The 19,950-nt window shown below is 34.1% G+C and overlaps 2 protein-coding genes and 1 long non-coding RNA gene across 3 annotated transcripts in view; 2 read left to right on the top strand and 1 right to left on the bottom strand.

Annotated features, from left to right (window-relative positions):
- The first annotated feature begins 370 nt into the window (after nt 1-370).
- On the top strand, nt 371-1,833 carry LOC141375757 (E3 ubiquitin-protein ligase RBBP6-like). Its single transcript, XM_073910706.1, has 2 exons — nt 371-706; nt 900-1,833. Exons 1-2 carry the CDS (start codon nt 547-549, stop codon nt 998-1,000), a joined length of 261 nt encoding a protein of 86 aa, XP_073766807.1. The 5' UTR covers nt 371-546; the 3' UTR covers nt 1,001-1,833.
- Nucleotides 1,834-2,772: 939 nt separating this feature from the next.
- Nucleotides 2,773-3,813, top strand: LOC141375754 (E3 ubiquitin-protein ligase RBBP6-like). The gene is made up of 5 exons (XM_073910702.1): nt 2,773-2,843; nt 2,990-3,078; nt 3,155-3,215; nt 3,318-3,457; nt 3,553-3,813. The coding sequence occupies exons 2-5, from the start codon at nt 3,044-3,046 to the stop codon at nt 3,725-3,727; spliced, it is 411 nt and encodes a 136-aa protein (XP_073766803.1). The 5' UTR covers nt 2,773-2,843; nt 2,990-3,043; the 3' UTR covers nt 3,728-3,813.
- A 1,295-nt stretch (nt 3,814-5,108) lies between these two features.
- LOC137489318 (uncharacterized) overlaps nt 5,109-19,950 on the bottom strand; it is a 57,763-nt gene continuing 42,921 nt past the window's right edge. The window contains exons 24-26 of the long non-coding RNA XR_012384567.1: nt 19,726-19,783; nt 5,760-5,821; nt 5,109-5,651 (exon numbers count right to left, since the gene is read on the bottom strand). This is a non-coding gene — a long non-coding RNA (uncharacterized lncRNA). The remainder of the gene's footprint in view (nt 5,652-5,759; nt 5,822-19,725; nt 19,784-19,950) is intronic.

Raw genomic sequence — 19,950 nt, forward strand, 5'->3', positions numbered from 1 at the left:
TGTCAAAGTACTTTTGAAAACAAAAAAGCAAACCCCCAATAGGTGGCAGCAAGAGGCCGCTTTATTTGAGTAAAGCATTGAACGATTCATTCAGCCAAAGAAGCCAATAGGATGAACGGACAGTTGAATCAATCCCTGAATCATCGACTCACCCGAGTCTTCTTGGCGAAGGCCTGAATCGTTCGTGCAGGGAAACGTCGCTGTGTATTATTCAGAGATGGCCAACTGTTCTGCTGTTTATTTTATTATACTTATCGCAATGATTTTACTACTACTATCAATAAAATTAATATTAATAATGATAATATTGCCGGAAGTTGTACAGCGCATGCGTCACGTGTTCATCATCAGCATCCATGACAACCGTCCTGTGGGTGTTGTTTGAATCTCGCTGTGTCGATTGGCATCTGATCTCTGCGTCCTCCGTGACAATTTTTCCAGATTATCGATATTATTGATCGTTGGATACGTCGATTGATCGCCTGCTGTTCCCATCACTCAGGTTTGACCCTTTTTATTACGCTGTGCTTTGTGTTTGTGTTCAGTATGTCTTGTGTTCACTACAGGTTCCAGAGTCGACTCACCTACGACTCGCTCCAGTTTGAAGGCCTCAACATCAGCGCGGGGGAGCTGAAGCGGCAGATCATGAGGAGCAAGAGGCTGAAGTTCTGCCAGCTGAAGATCAGCAACGCCCAGACTGATGAAGGTGAGTTGAGGAAAAGACACTTCAACTGTTCTACGCTAACATTAGATGCGTTACATCAGACACTTCTGGAAGCTGTAAGGTGGTGCTGATGCTGACATGTAGGGATGTTTTGGCTGTTTTAAAAGGCTAATGGCTCTCAAAGTATACCGTGCTCCATAATTATGTGCTGATTCTGATTTTATTTTGCTGTCAGAATACACAGATGATGCTCTCATCCCTAAAAACACGTCGGTCATCATCAGACGGATCCCTGCGGCGGGACTGAAGTCCTCAAACAGAAGATTTGTTGGGTAAGTGCTATGAAATGAGCACACGCGTCCTCTGTTAGATGTTATATGAAGACTCCTGGGGCCTGTTTCAGAAAGGAGGTTAACTGAAAACTCAAGAGTATTTAACCCTGAAATAAGAGAAACTCTGGGTTTTCCGTTTCAAAATGGCAGGTTTGTTAAACTCGAGAAAGCAGGGTAAGTCAAGCCTGTTTCTGAAAGAGAGGTAACTTTAACTCAGAGTCAGTTACTGTGGTAACTTACTCTGTGAATCTAACCTGGTCAGAAGCAGGTTTTATTCTCTAAACTCAAAGTTTCTGTCTGTCTCCTCCCCTTTTTTAAAGATGAAGCGGTATTTCTCGCCTTAGCCTTACGTTTCCACCCACCTATTTTAATGCTCATTTTGGATACGTGCATAAAAACGATTGATAGAAACGTCATGATACACATAAATTTTTAAAATATGCATAAAAAACGCGCATAACTGAGTAGGATAAACTTTTATTCAATAGAAAATGTGCGCATAAACTACGATGGAAACACTTTTACTGAACAAATTACAGTATGTGCATTAAAAAAAAGATCATGATCATATGATAATGAAAATGTGTGTAAATGGACATACCAGCAGGCTGAGCACACTGTAACATGTCTTAAATATTGTTTTAGTCATTCTAAAATGCCTTAACTGTTTCAGTATTAGTGTATATTATTAATTACCTCTGAACGTCTGGTGCATGTCAAGAGTCTCCGCGTCTCATGGCTTCAGACGCCCCCACGTGTTCATTGTGTTTCAGCATTGTCTTCTGACATCGAGGCGCAAGTACATTAATTAGGCTAAATAAAGAATTAATTGACGCAGCTTCTTCTACCACAGTAAATTCTGTTTTTACTGTTGATATTTGGTGCCAGTTTAATCAGGAAGTGACAATTTTTTTCTCTTTGACTCGTTGGATGGAATTTTATTCGCATCTTTTATGCAATATTCCAGTTTTGCACATAAATTTATGTAATATATTTGGATGGAAACATAGCTATTGCCTACATTTTAGTCACACACAGAAGAACTGTACTAGAATGGCTTATCCTTTTTTAATAAATAATTAAATTAAATTCACCTTCGACATGCACTGTAACTAGATTAATGGGATTATTATTCTTTCTAAAAATTATTTTTAGTACTGCTTACCTTCTAAATGTTATATTAACCTCTATCACTTGATCAATAAAAAAGGCAGACATACAAGTGCACTGTTAAATCATTTAAAACTAATAAATGTATAAAAAAGTTTAGAAAAAAATATATAAACGTCACAAATTACATTACTTATTTTATTATACTTAAATATTTAAATACTTAAAAAGTTAAATTAGGCATTAACTTGAGCAGCTGTTTTCCCACGCTAACTGTCTCTTCTTCACTGATGGTTGCTTCTTTTCAAATATATACACTCATATTTGCTATAACTTTGCATGAGAACATCAAGTTCAGCTGGAGAAAGAAATGGTGATCTCTTTTATAAGACATTGCCATAGTCACTCGTAATGTCTGCGCTCCATTGATAATGCCTTTTTAAAGTCACAGTGTGCGCGCTTAACTCTGAGTTGGTCTACTCGAAGTTGATTGACCCAACTCAGATCAGCTGTTCTGAAACCGAAAACTCTGAGTTTTTAATCTCTCGGTAAATCAACTCAGAGTTCAAGTTTAAACTCTGAGTTGTTTGAACCTCCTTACTGAAACAGGCCCCTGGTCTGTCCCTGGTGTTTTAGTCACACAAGCTCCTTTGTTTTGCAGACATCAAGCTGGACGCTGGCGTGAACCTTCACCTAGAGCTGATCCTTCACTCCTCTCACTGGAGCAGTTGTTGAAGGTATTGAACAAATGAATAGCACAATAGCAAAACGCAATGTAAAGCACACAATATACGCACACGCACTCAGCTTCTTAGGGAGATTTGAGATTGTTTGAAGGGTTGAGGGTGAAAAAGATTCAAATGTGCAAATGCCTGTGAAACAGACTGAGAATCTGGCTGAGGCAAAGGCGTCAGAGGAGGACAAGCTGAAAGCGGTGATGTACCAGTCCAGCCTGTGCTACTACTCCAGCAGGTGAGCGTTCAGACACTGACAGGTTTGCTTTGTGAGAGATGTCTGAGCTGATTCTCATGGTTCTGATGTTCACTAGTGAGGCCATGAGGCTGCTTGGGATCCCGGGACACCACATTAGGCACTGCCCCACTAATGTGGTAACTGGGTTTTCCAAGCTCACGGTTGCTGTGAACTTGAGCTCTTGTCCTCATCAGTCAGATTGTTTGCTCAGAGTTTGACTGTCACTCCTCAATTCACAGGGCAGCCGCTCCGCGCCGCACAAGCGCATCCGGAAGAGCACAGGGATTCCCCGCAGCTTCCTGTTGGAGGTGGACGACCCAGACCGAAAGGGAGTCATGATAGACGGCAGCGGCCGATACGTCATTCCCATCATAGACGCGTGAGTAAACTGTACTTGGCATAGCCGCATGTTCTAGTGTTTGTCCAAATCTCACATGATGTCTGCTTGTGTGTGTTTGCGCTCGATCTGTTCAGTGAGGCCTATGCTGCTGAGAAGAGAAAGAGGCCGTCCTTCTCCTGCCAGACCGAGCCTTTGCCCTCCTCGTCCTCAGCAGGTGCGGCATCTTCGGTCCGGGACGCCGGAGGGAAACGGTCCCGCTCCCCATCTTCACCAGAGACGCGCGGCGACCAGAAGAGACCACGTCGCTGAGAGACCTTCATCCAAGAGACCTGGAGCCGACGTGTAAATATTGTACATAGTTTATTAATAAAAGATAATAAAGATTATAGCCGCATGAACTGTGTGGACTGGTTAACCTTCACTCCAGCAGTGCAACAAACACACACACATACAGGCATACATGGTTTATGAGGTCAATGTGACTTTTTGGTGGTTTACGGGGACATACCTTTGCCAACATCCTACGAACATAAAACTTGTGCCAAAATTTTTTATTTGAGCTACAAAAGGCAAACAACGCTTAAAAACAGCAATTTTAGTTTCACAACACACTCAAATTAACTATGTGACATTTCACAGGCTTATGGGGACAGACAAAATCATGGTTTACAAGGTCTGTTTACATGTTACACACAAACCTAGCCCCTTCATGGTTTAAAAGGACTGATTAACACATTTTACATATCACACTATTCTGCTATTGCAGTAAGGGTGACAACAGAACAGACTCTGGCTTTCCTCAGCTAGACACCTGCTAAACCCATCTCAGTTGCTAAGGTTCTGCCTGTCACTTCTTAAATGACAAAATACTATTTTGCTTAAAATACACTTTTGATTTAACAATTCTGTAGGCTTATTGTGTTGTATCAGTTAAACAATCTGTTTAATGTACTGTTGAACAATAACCTGAAAAAGACAGCATTTTAACATTAAAGTATGAAGAGTTAATTGTTTAAGGGCCTTTGCTCTTATTTTATAAGACAGTAGATATTTTGAAAGGCAACTTCAGATAAAAAAAGACCATAATTGGCAAAGAACCTTCAACCATGAACAACCAGAAGCACAACTGTACGATAACATATTCATTATTTTATTCTTTTACTTGGCCAGAGCACAAATGTTCCCCTCTGTGAACTCTGTGTGGAGTTTGCATGTTCTCTGTGTTGGAGTGGGTTTCCTCCGGGTGCTCCGGTTTCCCCCACAGTCCAAAGACAAGCGGTACAGGGGATTGAATACACTAAATTGTCCGTAGTGTGTGTGTATGAGTGTGTATGGATGTTTTCCAGTGATGGGTTGCAGCTGGAAGAACAACCGCAACGTAAAACATATTCTGGATAAGTTGGTGGTTCATTTCACTGTGGAAACCCCTGATAAATAAAGGGGTTAAGCCGAAAAGAAAATGAATGAATGAATGATTACAGCTTATAAACAAACTAATGGTATTTTAAAATTTAATTAAGTCGTTCAACAGATTATTCTTTTTCAAATTTAAATATTTATACTAGAACACAACATGGTAGTGCACTAGAATACTGTCAAATACAAAACATTGCCACTCAATGACAGAAATAAAAAAATAAACTTTTTTTATTTTACTTTTGAAGTCCAGGAAAACAGCAGGGGAACTAAACATGTATATACATTTTATTATGAAATGCATCAACTATTATCGCTCTGACAAGAACAAAAAATAGATGGATAAAAATAGATAAAAAGATAGATAAAAAGAAAAAAAGATAAAACTAGACATAAAAGTTTGATTCCACAAATTGAATGATACATACAGAATGATATGAACACAAAACAGATTAAAAACTAAATTTCGTAATGTGACAGTAATATAATGTGTTATAATGTGACTAATTAATATCATACACATTTTCACTTTTTTGTCACAGTGACAATATTTGACCATTTTCAAACATGTAAATAAAAAACAAAAAACATGTCTTTTTGCTACTCAACACTGTTGTAAATGTTTAGTCTGAGGGACTGCATTTGTGGGTTATGTATTTTTGTGTGATGGGTATTGCCCAGGCTCATGAAGCAGACGTGGACCTGGACTGTGGAGCAGTACCAGACTGTGGAGTAGTGGCAGACATGGGTTGAGAAGCAGAGGCAAACTGTAGAGCAATGTAGAGACTACCCTAGAGTGATGATGGACTGTGAAGCACTGGCATGGAACAGAAGTGGGTTTGAAAATGGTTAAATATTGTCACTCTGTGACAAGGAAAAAAAATGAAAATGTGTATAATAATAATCAGTCTTTTGAACTCATTACAGCCTTCACGTCTGCTTTTGTCCATGGTCTTCTCATGTAGGTTGTTCTGCCAGTGCTAGAGCCTGAAAGCAAACAAGATGATTAACTGTTAGCATCACTGACTTTTAATAGATCATATCAACTGTTCATCAATATCGTTTAAAAGTCTCTTTCTTGGAAAAAAGGTTAATCCTTAGGTGTGCACTTACACCATGGTTATACATCACACAACTACATGATTTAACAGCAACATATGCGAGTATAACTTTCAGTAGCTGCTTTGAATCATTGTGGACTATTGAAAGTGATATGACCTTTCCATGTAAAGACTTTTCTTAATTTTAAAAAAAGGCAATCAATAATTTCATAATATTCCCTATTATATTTTTCCACTGGAGAAAGTCTTCCGTTTTTTAGTTTAGCTGAATAATAAAAAGGTAAAAACTGCAAAGGTCAATATTATGAGCACAAAAAATAAAATAAAAATATATAAAATTATAAAAATTAAAATTTATTTTTTGATTTTTTTGTCAGCCAGATATCGCAGAGCCCTATTTAAAAATGGCCAGATACAAAAGAGAAAGTGATAAATGGAAGACATTGACGAGAAATGTAGCATAGGAAAAAGCATTTGTGCATTTGCGCTACAAGCACTGCGATAGAAAGTCTGAACGTGTATTGAGTGCTGCTGGAAACATTGCGACTCCAACTAGGTCTGCTTAATCCAGACAATGTGTCAGCATGTTAGCTTTTCTGTCAAAGAATTTACCAAAAACAGTGGAGAGTTAGTAGCCTACGCTGTTTTTTCCTCAACATCTCACTTATATTGTTATCAATAGGCTAATATTTTTTGTTCTTCTTTTTATTATTATCATTATTATTATTAGTTACTATTTATATTATCACTGATACTGAAAAGTGTTATTTAGGCTATTTGTGAAGTTCTTAAAAATGTAACATTTAATTATTATACAGGAGGGGGGAACCAGTGAATATTGTCCTCACCACTTAAAAAAATGTGTAAATAAAAAAAAAAAAAAAAAAAAAACTAAAAATAAAGGATAAAAGGAAAAGCATGCTCTTCATCATTTTTCATAATCTGATTTGTACATGCTGCTGTGTGTGTGCACTTAGGCTAGACGAGCAGAGTACACACATCTAAAGTTATCTTACTGTGAGCGTTTTAATGGTCAAATAGGTGTCAAAATGCTGTGTTCAGTGATCATTTATTCATTTATAAGAAGCTTAAAGCACAGTTTGTTTCATATTTTTATTCTATTGTACATATTTCCCTTTGCTCATTTACAGGGAGGAAAATAACTGCATATATACAGTTGAAATCCGAATTATTAGCCCTCCTGAATTATTAGCAACCATTTTCCACCAATTTCTGTTTAATGGAAAGAAGATTTTTTTTCAACCCATTTCTAAACATAATAGTTTTAATAACTAATTTTTTATAACTGATTTCATTCATCTTTGTTATGATGACAGCACATACTTTACTATATATTTTTCAAAGTACAAGCATTCAGATTAAAGTACAATTCAAAGGCTTAATTAGGATAATTGGGCAAGTCATTAATATTGACCTTAAAATAGGTTTCAAAATATTTAAACCTGCTTTTATTCTAGCCAAAATAAAACAAATAAGACTTCCTCCAGAAGAAAAAAAATATTATAGAAAATACTGTAAAAAAAATCCTGAATTTGTTAAACATCCTTTTGGAAATATTTATTAAAAAAATATAAATAAAAAATTCACAGGAGCGCTAATAATTTTGACTTCAGCTGAAAAATCGTTTTAAATAATATTGTTTGAAATTATGACAAAAATAATCGTGATTATGATTTTTCCCATAATAGAGCAGCCCTTACTGTATGTGTAATGTAGTGTACAGTAGATTATGTGATGTGATCAATTAAAAAATACATTTTCTTTTTTCTTAGTAATAAACATGCTTTTACACTATACTGTATGCTTTAGAAAAGATACAATAGATGGTGAGAAGTATAGCCCCAGGCTGCAAAAATTAAACAAATATAAGAATGAAGTTGTTTAGCCTTTATAGCGCCCTATTAAATTGTGTTGGGGTAAAAAGAATGTTTACATTTCTTTGACTATCATGGCGATGTTATTACCTCAAATCTTAAACGTGCGCACATTGCAAGAAATGAAAATCGCGTCACAGCACACACTACAAAATATTAAGGTTATCGAGTCAATGAAACACATCACCTGATTGCAGTATAACTTGCTTTATCAATAATTATTATTATTTATTATAGGCCAGGTTACAAATATTTGAAAATCTGTCACTACATGCCAAACACTCAAAATAGGTTCCCTTTTGCATAGCTATTAGTGGCAGTTATGAATTAAATAAATGGGCATATCGGCACGTAAGGTGAGTCGCCTATTATTTATCGTCTGTTTATTTTTCTCTGTTCATTTCTTTCACATGCATGCAGAGTGAACAGTCTGTGCTGTTTCTGCTTGTTTAATAGAGCGCCTCCTCTTATAGCCGGCCTATTTCGGTATAAAGGACAAAATTTTTTTTTTTTATAAACTGTATGCTATTCTATCCCCTATATTAAACACAGCAAATGTATAATTAAATATTAGAAACATAAATATTTTAAGTTTCTAAAAGCACATTTTAATGTTTAAGCATTGTTTATTGGCCGTCGGCGTCGATGATGTGCACCTCTCAAAAAATGTAACTACAAGTCGCAACGACACAGAGCGCAAGGTCGTGATTTGTTTGATGGTCGTGATTGGTCGGCTTGGCAGCGCTGACAAGTCTGGGGGCGGGACCAAGAGCCGTGCGAGTGGTGCGAGCCCAATAGAGCGATTGTTTACAAGTGTGGAGTCCCATGAAGGAGCTCTGGATAGAAAGTTTTGTTTTGTGTTTATCTCATAGTTAAAGTTGTTCCACGTCCGCCGGTTCCAGCCTCAAAATGAGCGAGTTTGAGTCACTTGCATGTTCAGGAAGCGTTTAGAAAAAACAAAACAACAGCGAAGAAACTCAACACAGAGGAACATTAACACCTCACTGCCAACTAGCGTTTTGAAAGTGTTAATGCAGACCAACAGAGACATTGCGCAGAAGTAAAATAAACAGCTACGCGCGTTGCATGTGCCGTGGGTTACGCCGATCATAACGCAGAAGTATAAACCAGGCTCTATAAACTTTAATTTCATAAGTGCATACAATATAATATTAATAATAATAAGACAATTAGCATGTTTATCAGGGTAGACGACATGCAGTGAGTGGATAATTCCATATGTGCAATATGTACATTTAAATCTCTCCATTTTGCTGTAATGGCTGTGCTGTGTTTGACTGGCAATAGCTTTTAGATTATAACCCGCGACCCACTTATTAATATGCAGCCTTTTTTGATTACATGGGGCCAGTTGCACCAGCAGTGTGTAAGTTAAAATGAAGCCTAGTTGTGACTTAAAGGGACACTAATTTACAATGTACGCACTACTAAATATTTCTGTGTTGCAGCATTTCACTCAGTTTAAACCTAACGCTGTGTTCCAACTAAAAATTTACCGCAGCCTCCCCCCATGTATAATGGTAGAAAAGAGATGACGGTGAGATTAGTTTACATCGAGGAGCTTGCGATGATCTCCCTCTATTCACAGCCTTATTTTCTTCCTAAATCTCGCATTTCTTTCGGTTTGTGAATGAAGAGTTTAATTTTGTTTCAAGAAATGTTTTGTGTTAACATACATTTCTTTATGACTGGGTTTTTTCTCCCTGCTATTTTTTCTTTAACGTGTAGAATATTTAAAAAATCAAGTTTTATGTTTTGATAACTTTGTGTAATTTGTGTGCATTCACAGCAAATTTTCAAAGAACAGTTATATGTAGATGCATTAGTTGCAGAATTCTAAATCAGTTTAACGATTGAAACACTTTTTATTTGATATTAGGTGATTTAATGCAACTATGTATGACTTTACGGAGAGCTTATGACCTTACTAACTACGGTTTGCCTTAAGAGCATGTGGTGCAACCGAAGTAAAAACAACTTTAGTTATAAACATGCCAGTAGTTACTATTATTATTATTATTATTACTACTACTTCTATTATTATTAGGCAATTTTCTGAAGCAACCCCTGTAACCAATTTAGTGCTTTTGGGTTGTTGTTGTTTTCGGTTAAAGCGCAATGCCCCATTAACACCTCAGACAGGCTGCTTCATTAATAGCCAAACATTTTGTTTGAGATGAGGGCAGGGGTATATCTTGAGTATATTTCACAAGCAAGGTTGACACAAAATCCCCGGTTATATACCTTTTACCTATAGGCCAACTTCTGGTAATGTAGGCTTATATAGGCTGTTTCTATTCACAGCAACTTATGGACTGAACTACGTGTTAATTAAAATTTCTATATTAGGCTCGTAGCAATTGATATTGGGAGTCATGGAATATTGTTTGCATTTATTTTGCATATTGTTTGCAATATCCTACTTTAATAATAATAATAATAATTAATATTATATTAAAAAGTTTTTTCTATTTCTAAATAAATAGCCTACTGTAAATTAGGCCTACAACCATTAATGATTTATATATGAAATTAGAAATGAAATTCTTAATAATATTTGTAAAGGAAACAAATATAGGTCTTATATGTGCCGTTATATATATTTCAATTAATATGGAATATAAGTGCATGTTTTCACCAAAACTATGATAGATTTTTTTTTTAAATGTGTGATTGTGTAAAACAATATAATTTGCAAATAAAATAATGTTTTTTTTTTCTCTCTCTCTAAAGAAATTGTTACCACCTCGTTTAGAGCATCATTATGGGCATTTTACGTTATAACTAATGTGGGTCAAACAATAGATCTGTGACAGAGAAACTACAGGTTTTGGGACACACTCGTCACTACATCGTTCTTTTCCCAAACGACACATTGTACTATGATATTTCTGCCGCGAGTTACGTTGTTGTTTGGGAAACCCAGCCCTGGTGCAGAGCCAGAGGAAGAAGCGTGCTGCGCTTGTGGAGCAGATAAGAAGCAAGAGAAACTTCTAGACCAGGGGAGAGTTTCCCAAACAACGACATATATCTGAATGAAGGGGTAATCTACTGTATTTTAGCCTAATTATTATTTCTAATGTTTACACACTGTGAAATAGGCTAATCCAATCTTAAAAAAACACACACACTAAATCATTTTTTGTGAATTGTTTTTATTCCGAGCTAAATAACATTTTAGAAAATGTTGCATATCAAGCTGTTGGTATCTCCTCGCGGTTGAAATTGGCTGTTATGCGAAAAAAAAAAGAACAAATATTAGCTCGCAGGCTAGTTGCTTTTTAGATTTAATTTAAGCCTATATTCAGCTGACAGCGCACACTCAGCCGCAATACAGAGAGAAAAAGTAAATAATAGATTCTTTAATGTAAACGACTAAGAAAAACTTCGGCTATATACTCGGGAGAGGACGTAATGAGATCTAGACTGGCTGTAAAATATATACACCAATAGTAATAGTTAATCAACGCATTTTATTTAAAAAAAATCCACTCATTTTAATATTGCGATTTTTACATTTTTTAGAGAATGTCTGTTTTTATTAACTTTTCTGTCATTTATTTCAAATTTGTCATTATTTTATTAATTTGATGATGTTAATATTTTACATAGGCTATTTTATATACACATCTAAAATCATTCAAATTAAGGTTGTGACGATGAGGAAATTTCCCCACCGGTTAATCGACATGTGACAACACCGGTAATACCGGTATCATAGTGGGGGTCGGGGTTTCCTCTTTTCTTTCTGCTTTTAAATAGCTTATAAATGCATATAATACTTTCACTTTCAGTTTTGCGGGAATTGCCAATTCGGCGTAAATTGTTTGAATGGACGAATGTGATGAATGTTAGAATGTTTTTAAAACGAATAAGAAAATAAAATAGCAAGATAAGTAATTAAATTGCACAAAGTTTAAATAAGATTAAACGAATGAACAAGAAACAAATATAAAAGAAAAGCTTTCAAAATTACATTACAAAAATGACAGGTTGACACAGTCTTTAAAAAATAAAATAAAATAAAACATTGTAAATTGGCATTTATTAACAGTGAGGTTTACTTGTTCTTTGCGAGGAATCCTGGCCAATATGTTGACCATCTCTGGCTTAAGATGGGATCTTGTGGGGCTTACTATGTTCCCCATCGTGCTGAACACACCCTCAGATGAGCAGCTTGTTGCACGTAAAGATACTTTTTGGTTACATTTGCTAACAGGGGGAACATGTTTGGTTGTCTTTTGTTGTCCTACCTGACTTCAATTTCTTAATGTATTATTTAGCCTATTGCATTATATATTAATAGCTTAGTCCTTATGAACAATCCGTTTATAAAATAGCCTTATTAACGAATTTATAGGCTAGTGAAGAATAAACCGAATATGAAATATGATCCTTGCATAATGATCACAACTAAACAAGCTAGCACTCATTTTATATATAAACTTTAAATAAAAAAGAAAGAAATGTTAAGAAATTAAACATTGTGTAAAAAATCTAAAGACAGGCTAAATAAAAGTAATTTTATTTAACAGGCTAAAAAAATAATCAACATGTAAATGTATAAATATTTCGATAAGTATTGTTATGGAATATTTATAACTATATGATCTTGCTTTTTTTGGTTATATCGATACAAGCTTTGAGCTCTCTTACAAGCACAGTTGACAGGCGCAGGTGTCTTATGTCACTGTCAGTGGCGGATTACACACAGCATACCCTGGCAAGATGTTTTATTTGTTGCCGATTGGCGTGTTGTTCCTTTTTTAAAACACCTTTTGTTTTTAAAATCCCTCAAGGTAATGTTGTCTATCGAGTTATATAGTCTCCCTCGGAGATATTGTAGTTCAGTAACGTGGTTCGCAGCATATAACCGTGAAGCTTAAATAAGCTGAGCATATTTTTATTAATTTTAAGACACATTAATACAAACTAGCCACCCTTTGATTTTTTTTCGTTTACGTATATTTTTATCAATCGAAAAATGCAATGAATAGTTTAATTTGGTTTTCATTTTATTAGAATTAATATAATTAATAGGCTACACAACTCCGTGACTTTCTGGCTCAAAGATATTTGTGCCTGTTAATTTCAGCGCTGTATTTTGACAGATTTCGCAAAGGCTTCAGCTGTTCTACCTGTCAGCTGGGACCAGCCTCAGTTTTGCGACTTGACCTGTGTGGCGTTTCGATGTCTGAATGATAGCGAGAGAGAGATGAGATCAGACCTCAGATTCGATGTGTAGCCGCACTTCACAGTTACTTTATAGCAATTTTTAATATTGCCTCACCTAAATTAACTTTTCATTTATTAAAAGCCGAAATATTTCCAGACAGATGAAGCAACTTTTGGTTTTTAAAGACAGCGGCCTCAGTGATAAAAGACGCGCGCACACAGGTTACATTCTTGTAGGCATATTCATCTTTTATTTTTTTTACATGAAATGCATAAAGTGCAAAAAAGAAGAGCTGAACTTCGGAAAAAGTGCTCACTTCAGTTGCCGTGATGATTGCTTTGTTTCTCTGCAGTTGGCTTGTCAATGGCGCGGCATTGCTACATCATTCTTGTTTTAATAAAAATAAGATATTTATTATTAAACACTGTGAGATGATGGTCGCGTGATTTTTAAAATGAGAGTATGCCTTGCATATTTATTCTCACGTGATAAATGAAATATGACGCATTACTATGTTCAGATTTTAATTATAAAGCATGCTCTGGCCTTAAGTAAATTATTACGAATTCTATTTTCCATTTAATTAAAATAAATATTTAATAAAAAAAAAATAAAAAAAAAACGAATACTTAGAAAAAACAAATGTGAGGACGGTGTCACGGTAAAAACGTGATGTCACCGGTGTTGCGTCTTAAAACCGGTATCACCGTCAACACCGTCTATCGTGGCAAGCCTAATTTGCTTTGAACTTGAGAGAGAAAAGCGAATTTTACCTGTCAGTGGCTGCACATTGCTCCTAAATAGCATAAACATTCTGTAACATTTTGTAACATTCTTTTTTTTTTTTTTTACTTTAACCCATTAAAAGAAAAAGTGTCATAATAAATACAATTATTATTAAAAATGCAATTAAGTTTTGTCTGTCGCATAGTTAACTATGTGATGTGGGTAAATGGTGTTTCAATGCTGCAAGTCCTATATTTCAAACCTGCGGGAAGCACTGTAATTGATCGTTTTTTTTTCCCAATAAGGTGGTGTAATAAATACATTACAATTTTTAATTAAAAGTTATTCACATTAAATAATAATAATAAAAAACATTGGTTTAAAGAATGTTAAAAACGCAGGATTATGTTTTAAATAACTCCAAATCGAGGCATTCATTTTAGGCCTCTACAAACTACAAAACGTCAATGCAAATTAATGCAATACTATATGTAAAAATAAACTATTATATACTATAGTGGCCTATAAAAAATGGTCAATATTGCCTTATTTCTCGTCTCGCTCAGCACGTGTGCATTGAATCGCAAGTGACAGATACAGAGGAAATTAATAAAAATAATATAGGCTAGATTTAAAATAATATAGCCCACCTAGCAGTTTTCTTTAAAATTATAATAGGCCTGTATATAAAAATGGACTGAAAATTCTTGTAGGCCTTTTGTGATGTTCAGTTATAAAAATGCTTATCTGTACATTTGTAAAACTGTCCTGTTTAGGCTATACTGCTACTGATTTTGAAAAGGAAAAAAATAGTCTGGGCTATACTTTGAATTAATCAAAAACATTTATAGGTTCAGTTTGAAATTTAACTTGATAAACAGTTAATAATGGCACCTGATGTTCAAAGAAACATCAATGGGGCGTCGATTAGGGATGTTCGGTTCTGGGTTTTTTGGATGAGACTCTTAACTCCTAATTTTGGAGTCGGTGGAATACATATGCATTCACTTAAAATAGTGCAAGGATTAAATATGCTGTCTCATATCGCACTTTACACAATGCTACTACGTCAATTCCAACATTGTGTTGTTCTCTGGTCAGATAAAACCAGCAGTAAATCATTTCCAGCCAAAATAAAATAGTTATCAACCTAAACTTTTTTACAGCATATTTTAATTGTCTAGTTTAACTAGTTTAGTTTAACTTAGAAAATTACAATGCAATCTTGGAGACATAAAGTTAAAACATAATTTTAATATCAAAATGTTTAATGGAAAGATGAGTGGCAGTTCATTAACAAATAATCCCAACTGAGCCCAAACAATGTTAAAAACTATATAGAATAGTCTAATTATTTAGTATAGTCTAAGTATCTAAATACTTTACAGAGAGAATAAAATAATCTGTGGTTGTTCATTTCTTTGTTTATTGATCGGTTGAAGTGTCAAAAAATAAAGTAGCTAGCTTCTTCATTTGATTTAATGACCAATTAAATATTAAACCACATACATGAAATATTTAACTTAAATAATTCATTCATAAACAAACCTAAAATAATAAATAAAAGCAGTGTGACAGAGCAGTATATGCTTTAAGGCACAGTCTCTCTTATAAATGTGGTTTTCTTTAAAGTGTACTTTTAAATAGCTCATTAGTTTACTCTTAAATATTACTGTTTGTTTGTGCAATTTGTTAATTATTGTAATTTAATAAAGGTGTGTTAATGAGACGGCGGAAGAAAAGGAGTGAGTCAGACCTAGTTTTTGAACATTTTACCTTGACTATATTTTTATTTAAAAATCCTCTTTTGGAAGTTTTTGCGTTCCCTCGCAGATGTTTTGCGTTCTCGCAAAACTGTTTTTCCACAAACACTTCCTGTTCACTTCATACATGTCAACCCTCCTGTTTTACCAGGATTCTCCCAAGCCTTCCGTTTTTGCTGGGATTCTCCCATATTTCTCTTTCTTTCCATTAAAGCTGTGGGTCGATCATCGCTCTTCATATGCAACCTGTGAATTAGCGAATGCATGTATACGGATGTGCTAGGTATGATAAACTGATCCCAGATCAGCTTCTATACACACCATTTAAAGCGACACCTCTGTTATCAAACAAGTGATGAGCAGCAAATGAATCTCTCATTTTCTTTTATTTCATATCAGAGGTGTCAATTTAAGAATGCACAGATCTATAATGAAAGTATTCCATTACTTAAGTAACTGTTTGTGCTCATTTAAGAGAAAATGAGTTGTGTTTAAAATAAAACACACAGGACGAACATGTTTACATATTGTTAAGTATATTTGTCTGTTTAAACACAGATCTGAATCCTGCACTTTAGCTCCTCTTTAAATGGCATGTACAGAAGTTGATCTGGGATCAGTTTATCATTCCCTGATTCAGAGGTTGCATATGAAGGGCGATGATCAACCCACAGCTTTTAATGAAAAGAAAGTAAATGCAGACATTTTTATATTTGTTTCAGAATGCTTTCAAAAATAAAAATATATGAGAAATATGGGAAAATACTTAACAATAGTATGATAGAGGGATAGAATGGTAAAATACGGGAGGGTTGACAGGTATGAAGTGAACAGGAAGTGTGGATAACGCAAAACATCTTTGTGAGGGAACAAAAACTTAAAAATATATATATATATATTCCTATCACTGTTTTTTTTTCTACCATCCTTTTTTTTCTCCCACTCAGTTTTTTTTTCTTCCACCCAATTTTTTTCTTCACCATCACGTCCCTTCTGAGTCTCCGTACTAATGCCTTAAAATGTAACTTAATAAATTTTTTTTAATGACATTTGATTGTAACATTTAACTTTTTCCTAACACTGATTTTGGTTGGTTAAGGTTTTGTGAAGCGTGATTCAGTAATGCTGATTTTACTATATTTATTTACCGGTTATAGAATAGTCTAACCGTGGATTGGCTTGCATGTATGGGCATAGTTTGACGTCTTTACCTAAAACTTTAAACCTTTATAGGCCTATTATAGGCCCATATAAGGATAATAAAATTTGATATAAAGCACTCGTTTGGCAATGAACCATGATCTGTCTGCGTTGATAAATGGTATAAAATCAATAATAGCAAAACTGCATATCATTATTACTATAAAAAAGTATATTACTGCCTTGAGTCAGTAACTTAGGCAGTAATGCAAAGTAATAATTAATGTGAATAAATAGCCTAAATGAAAGGAACAAGAGGGACCAAAATTAGTCATGGGATTAAAATGCCTCCTCAGTTATGATATCCTGGCGCCGGGCCTGCTACCTTCGCAAGTATATTATAAACATACGGGAAGTAGGGCTATGCAATTAATCGAAAATTCGATTTTGATTATAGCTTCAAACGAATATGAAAATCATTAATCGAGATAAAACGATTGTTGCATCATATATCGTCCTCTTTTCAGTTGTACACATTTGTTGCTCTGCAAAGCTCAGTTTCACGTGAATATTACTAAAAGCATGCATTGTAATTTTGCAGCACGGCATGTGCATCATTCATTGATGTACATTCGAATCATTCATGTTTTAAAAGCATGAATGAGACCGCATGGTGTGTGTATGCGGCACACACATATTCGCACACTGTGTGCTCAGAGCAAAGCACACACATCTAAAGTTATCTTAATGTGAGCATTTTAATGGTCAAATAGGTATCAAAACGCGATGTTCAGTGATTATTCATATTAACTCTCATTTAAGTAATAAACAAACTAGTTGAGAATCAAAAGACATGTGAAAGAGAAACCATAAATCAGAACCGTACTGCTCTTAAAGTGAAAGTGCGTGATATTCCTGCTGCCGACTGTTTTTACCATTAATCAAACAACAAAAGAAGACAATCCCTCACTGTTCTTGTCTGAAGGACTTTAGTAGCTATAATCAAAGTTTTTTTTTTTTTACAGTGAAGATGCTTAAAGCACAGTTTGTTTCATATTTTTATTCTATTGTACATATTTCCCTTTCCTTTGCAGGGAAGAAATAAATGAATACAGTTGAAATCTAAATTATTAGCCCTACTTTCCCCCCCAATTTCTGATTAATGGAAAGAAGATTTTTTTTAACCCATTTCTAAACATAATAGTTTTAATAACTAATTTTTTATAACTGATTTCATTCATCTTTGTTATGATGACAGCACATATTTTACTAGATATTTTTCAAAATACAAGCATTCAGATTAAAGTATGATTCAAAGGCTTAATTAGGATAATTGGGCAAGTCATTGTATACCAGTAATTTCTTCTGATGACCATCAAAAACTATTTTGCTTAAGGGAGCTATTAATATTGACCATAAAATAGATTTCAAAATATTTAAACCTGCTTTTATTTTAGCTGAAATAAAACAAATAAGACTTTCTCCAAAGGAAAAAATATTATAGGAAATACTGTGAAAAATTCCTGAATCTGTTAAACATCATTTGGGAAATATTTATAAAAAATAATAATAATAATTTCACAGGAGCCCTAATAATTTTGACTTGAACTGATAATCATTTTGAATAATTGTGATTAAAATAATGACCAAAAAAATCGTGATTATGATTTTTCCCATAATAGAGCAGCCCTAGCGGGAAGCACTGTAATTGATAAAAAAATAAGGTGTGTATTAAGGACATTTCAGTATTTATTAAGTGTTGTTCACAATAAATAATAATCATATTAATAAAAACACTGATTTAAAAAGTATTTTGTGACACCTACATCTATCATTACAAACACAGGTTTGTTTTAAAATAATAACTCTGTACCAAAGCGTTTATTTTAGGCCTGTATAAACTATAAAACATCTCTGCAAATTAATGCAATGCAATATAAAAAACAAAATTCAATATTTTGTCAATATTGCCTTGTCTCTCAGCGCACACGCACACGCACTGAACTTCAAGTAACAGACAGAAAAAATAATTTAAAATAATGTAGCACACCTTGCAGCTTTCTTTAAAATTATGATAGGCCTGTATATAAAAATAGCGCCAGACCGTTTCTCAGTATTTCGCTGGTAATGTTTTTAAATAAATAATTAGGCCTACTTAAATATTAATTTGCTATTAATGTACAGTAATTGAGACAAAATAACATAATAGTAAAATATAAATATAATAAAAGTAAAATAAGAGTAATAATAAGAAAAAAATAAGATTCTTAATAGGTAAAAATAAGAGTAAAATATAATCAAAAAATGTAAATTAAAACTGTGAATTAATAGGTAAATAAAAAGCTTATTTATTGACCATCTTAGTCCTATTACTTTAAAATAACAAACACTGTTTATCTCTCTACGACGCAATAGTTTTTATTCATAACAATTTGCTTTTGTATGTTATTATTAGCAGTATTAATTATTATATCCATATTTATATTTGTTTTATTAAAAAAAAAGCTTAGATTTGCCCACCTGCAGGTTTTAGACCATATGCGGGCAACATGTTTTTTAGGATATAACTCAGGTTTATGACAACACTTAGTTATTATTGTTCATTTATTCATTTGCTGAAAATTAGAACTGCATTTAGAAATAGTTTTGAAACAAATACTTGCGCTTAACAAACGCAATTAATTATTATTATTAGGCTAACTGATGTCTGTGCGTAAAGATTTTCCTATCCACCAAGAGCGAAAGTGAAAGTAGATCATTTATCTCTCATTCTCGCGCGGTAGATGCTCTGTTTAACAGTTTTCTGTTAAAAATAACTGTTAACTGTTTGCTTGTGAAATGCTCAGTTTTTCCACTTAAACTTACTTTACGTCATGTAAATAGCAAATGCGCTTATGGCACGATGCAAGGCTATTAAAGGGAATGGGAGATGAGACTCTGATTGGTTTATTCTCAAAATACACCTATAACTCATTAAGAAAATAAACTCAACCCTTTAGATCATGCTTAAAATTTGCTTAAAATAAAAAAGGCCTAAAATGCACATTATTTTTAAAGTAATTTTAGTTACTTAGTTTCTTCCTGCATTGTTATTGACAGAAATTCTTACCATCACCACCATCACTGTCTGGCTTCCTGGGTTTCTGTCAAGATTTACCTGTTATTTCCTGAAGGGAGAAAGTGAGAGAGACATTATTATTCACTTATTTAAATTATTTTATTATTTTAATTATTATTAGTTTATTTTCTTAATAAATTAAAACGTGCACTCATTGACTTCCATGTTATTATTTTTCCTACTATTGGACTTTTCTACTTTACAAGTTTATTTTTT

The sequence above is a fragment of the Danio rerio genome, chromosome 8 (assembly GCF_049306965.1).
Source record: "Danio rerio strain Tuebingen ecotype United States chromosome 8, GRCz12tu, whole genome shotgun sequence".
In the NCBI taxonomy this organism is placed as follows: domain Eukaryota; kingdom Metazoa; phylum Chordata; class Actinopteri; order Cypriniformes; family Danionidae; genus Danio; species Danio rerio.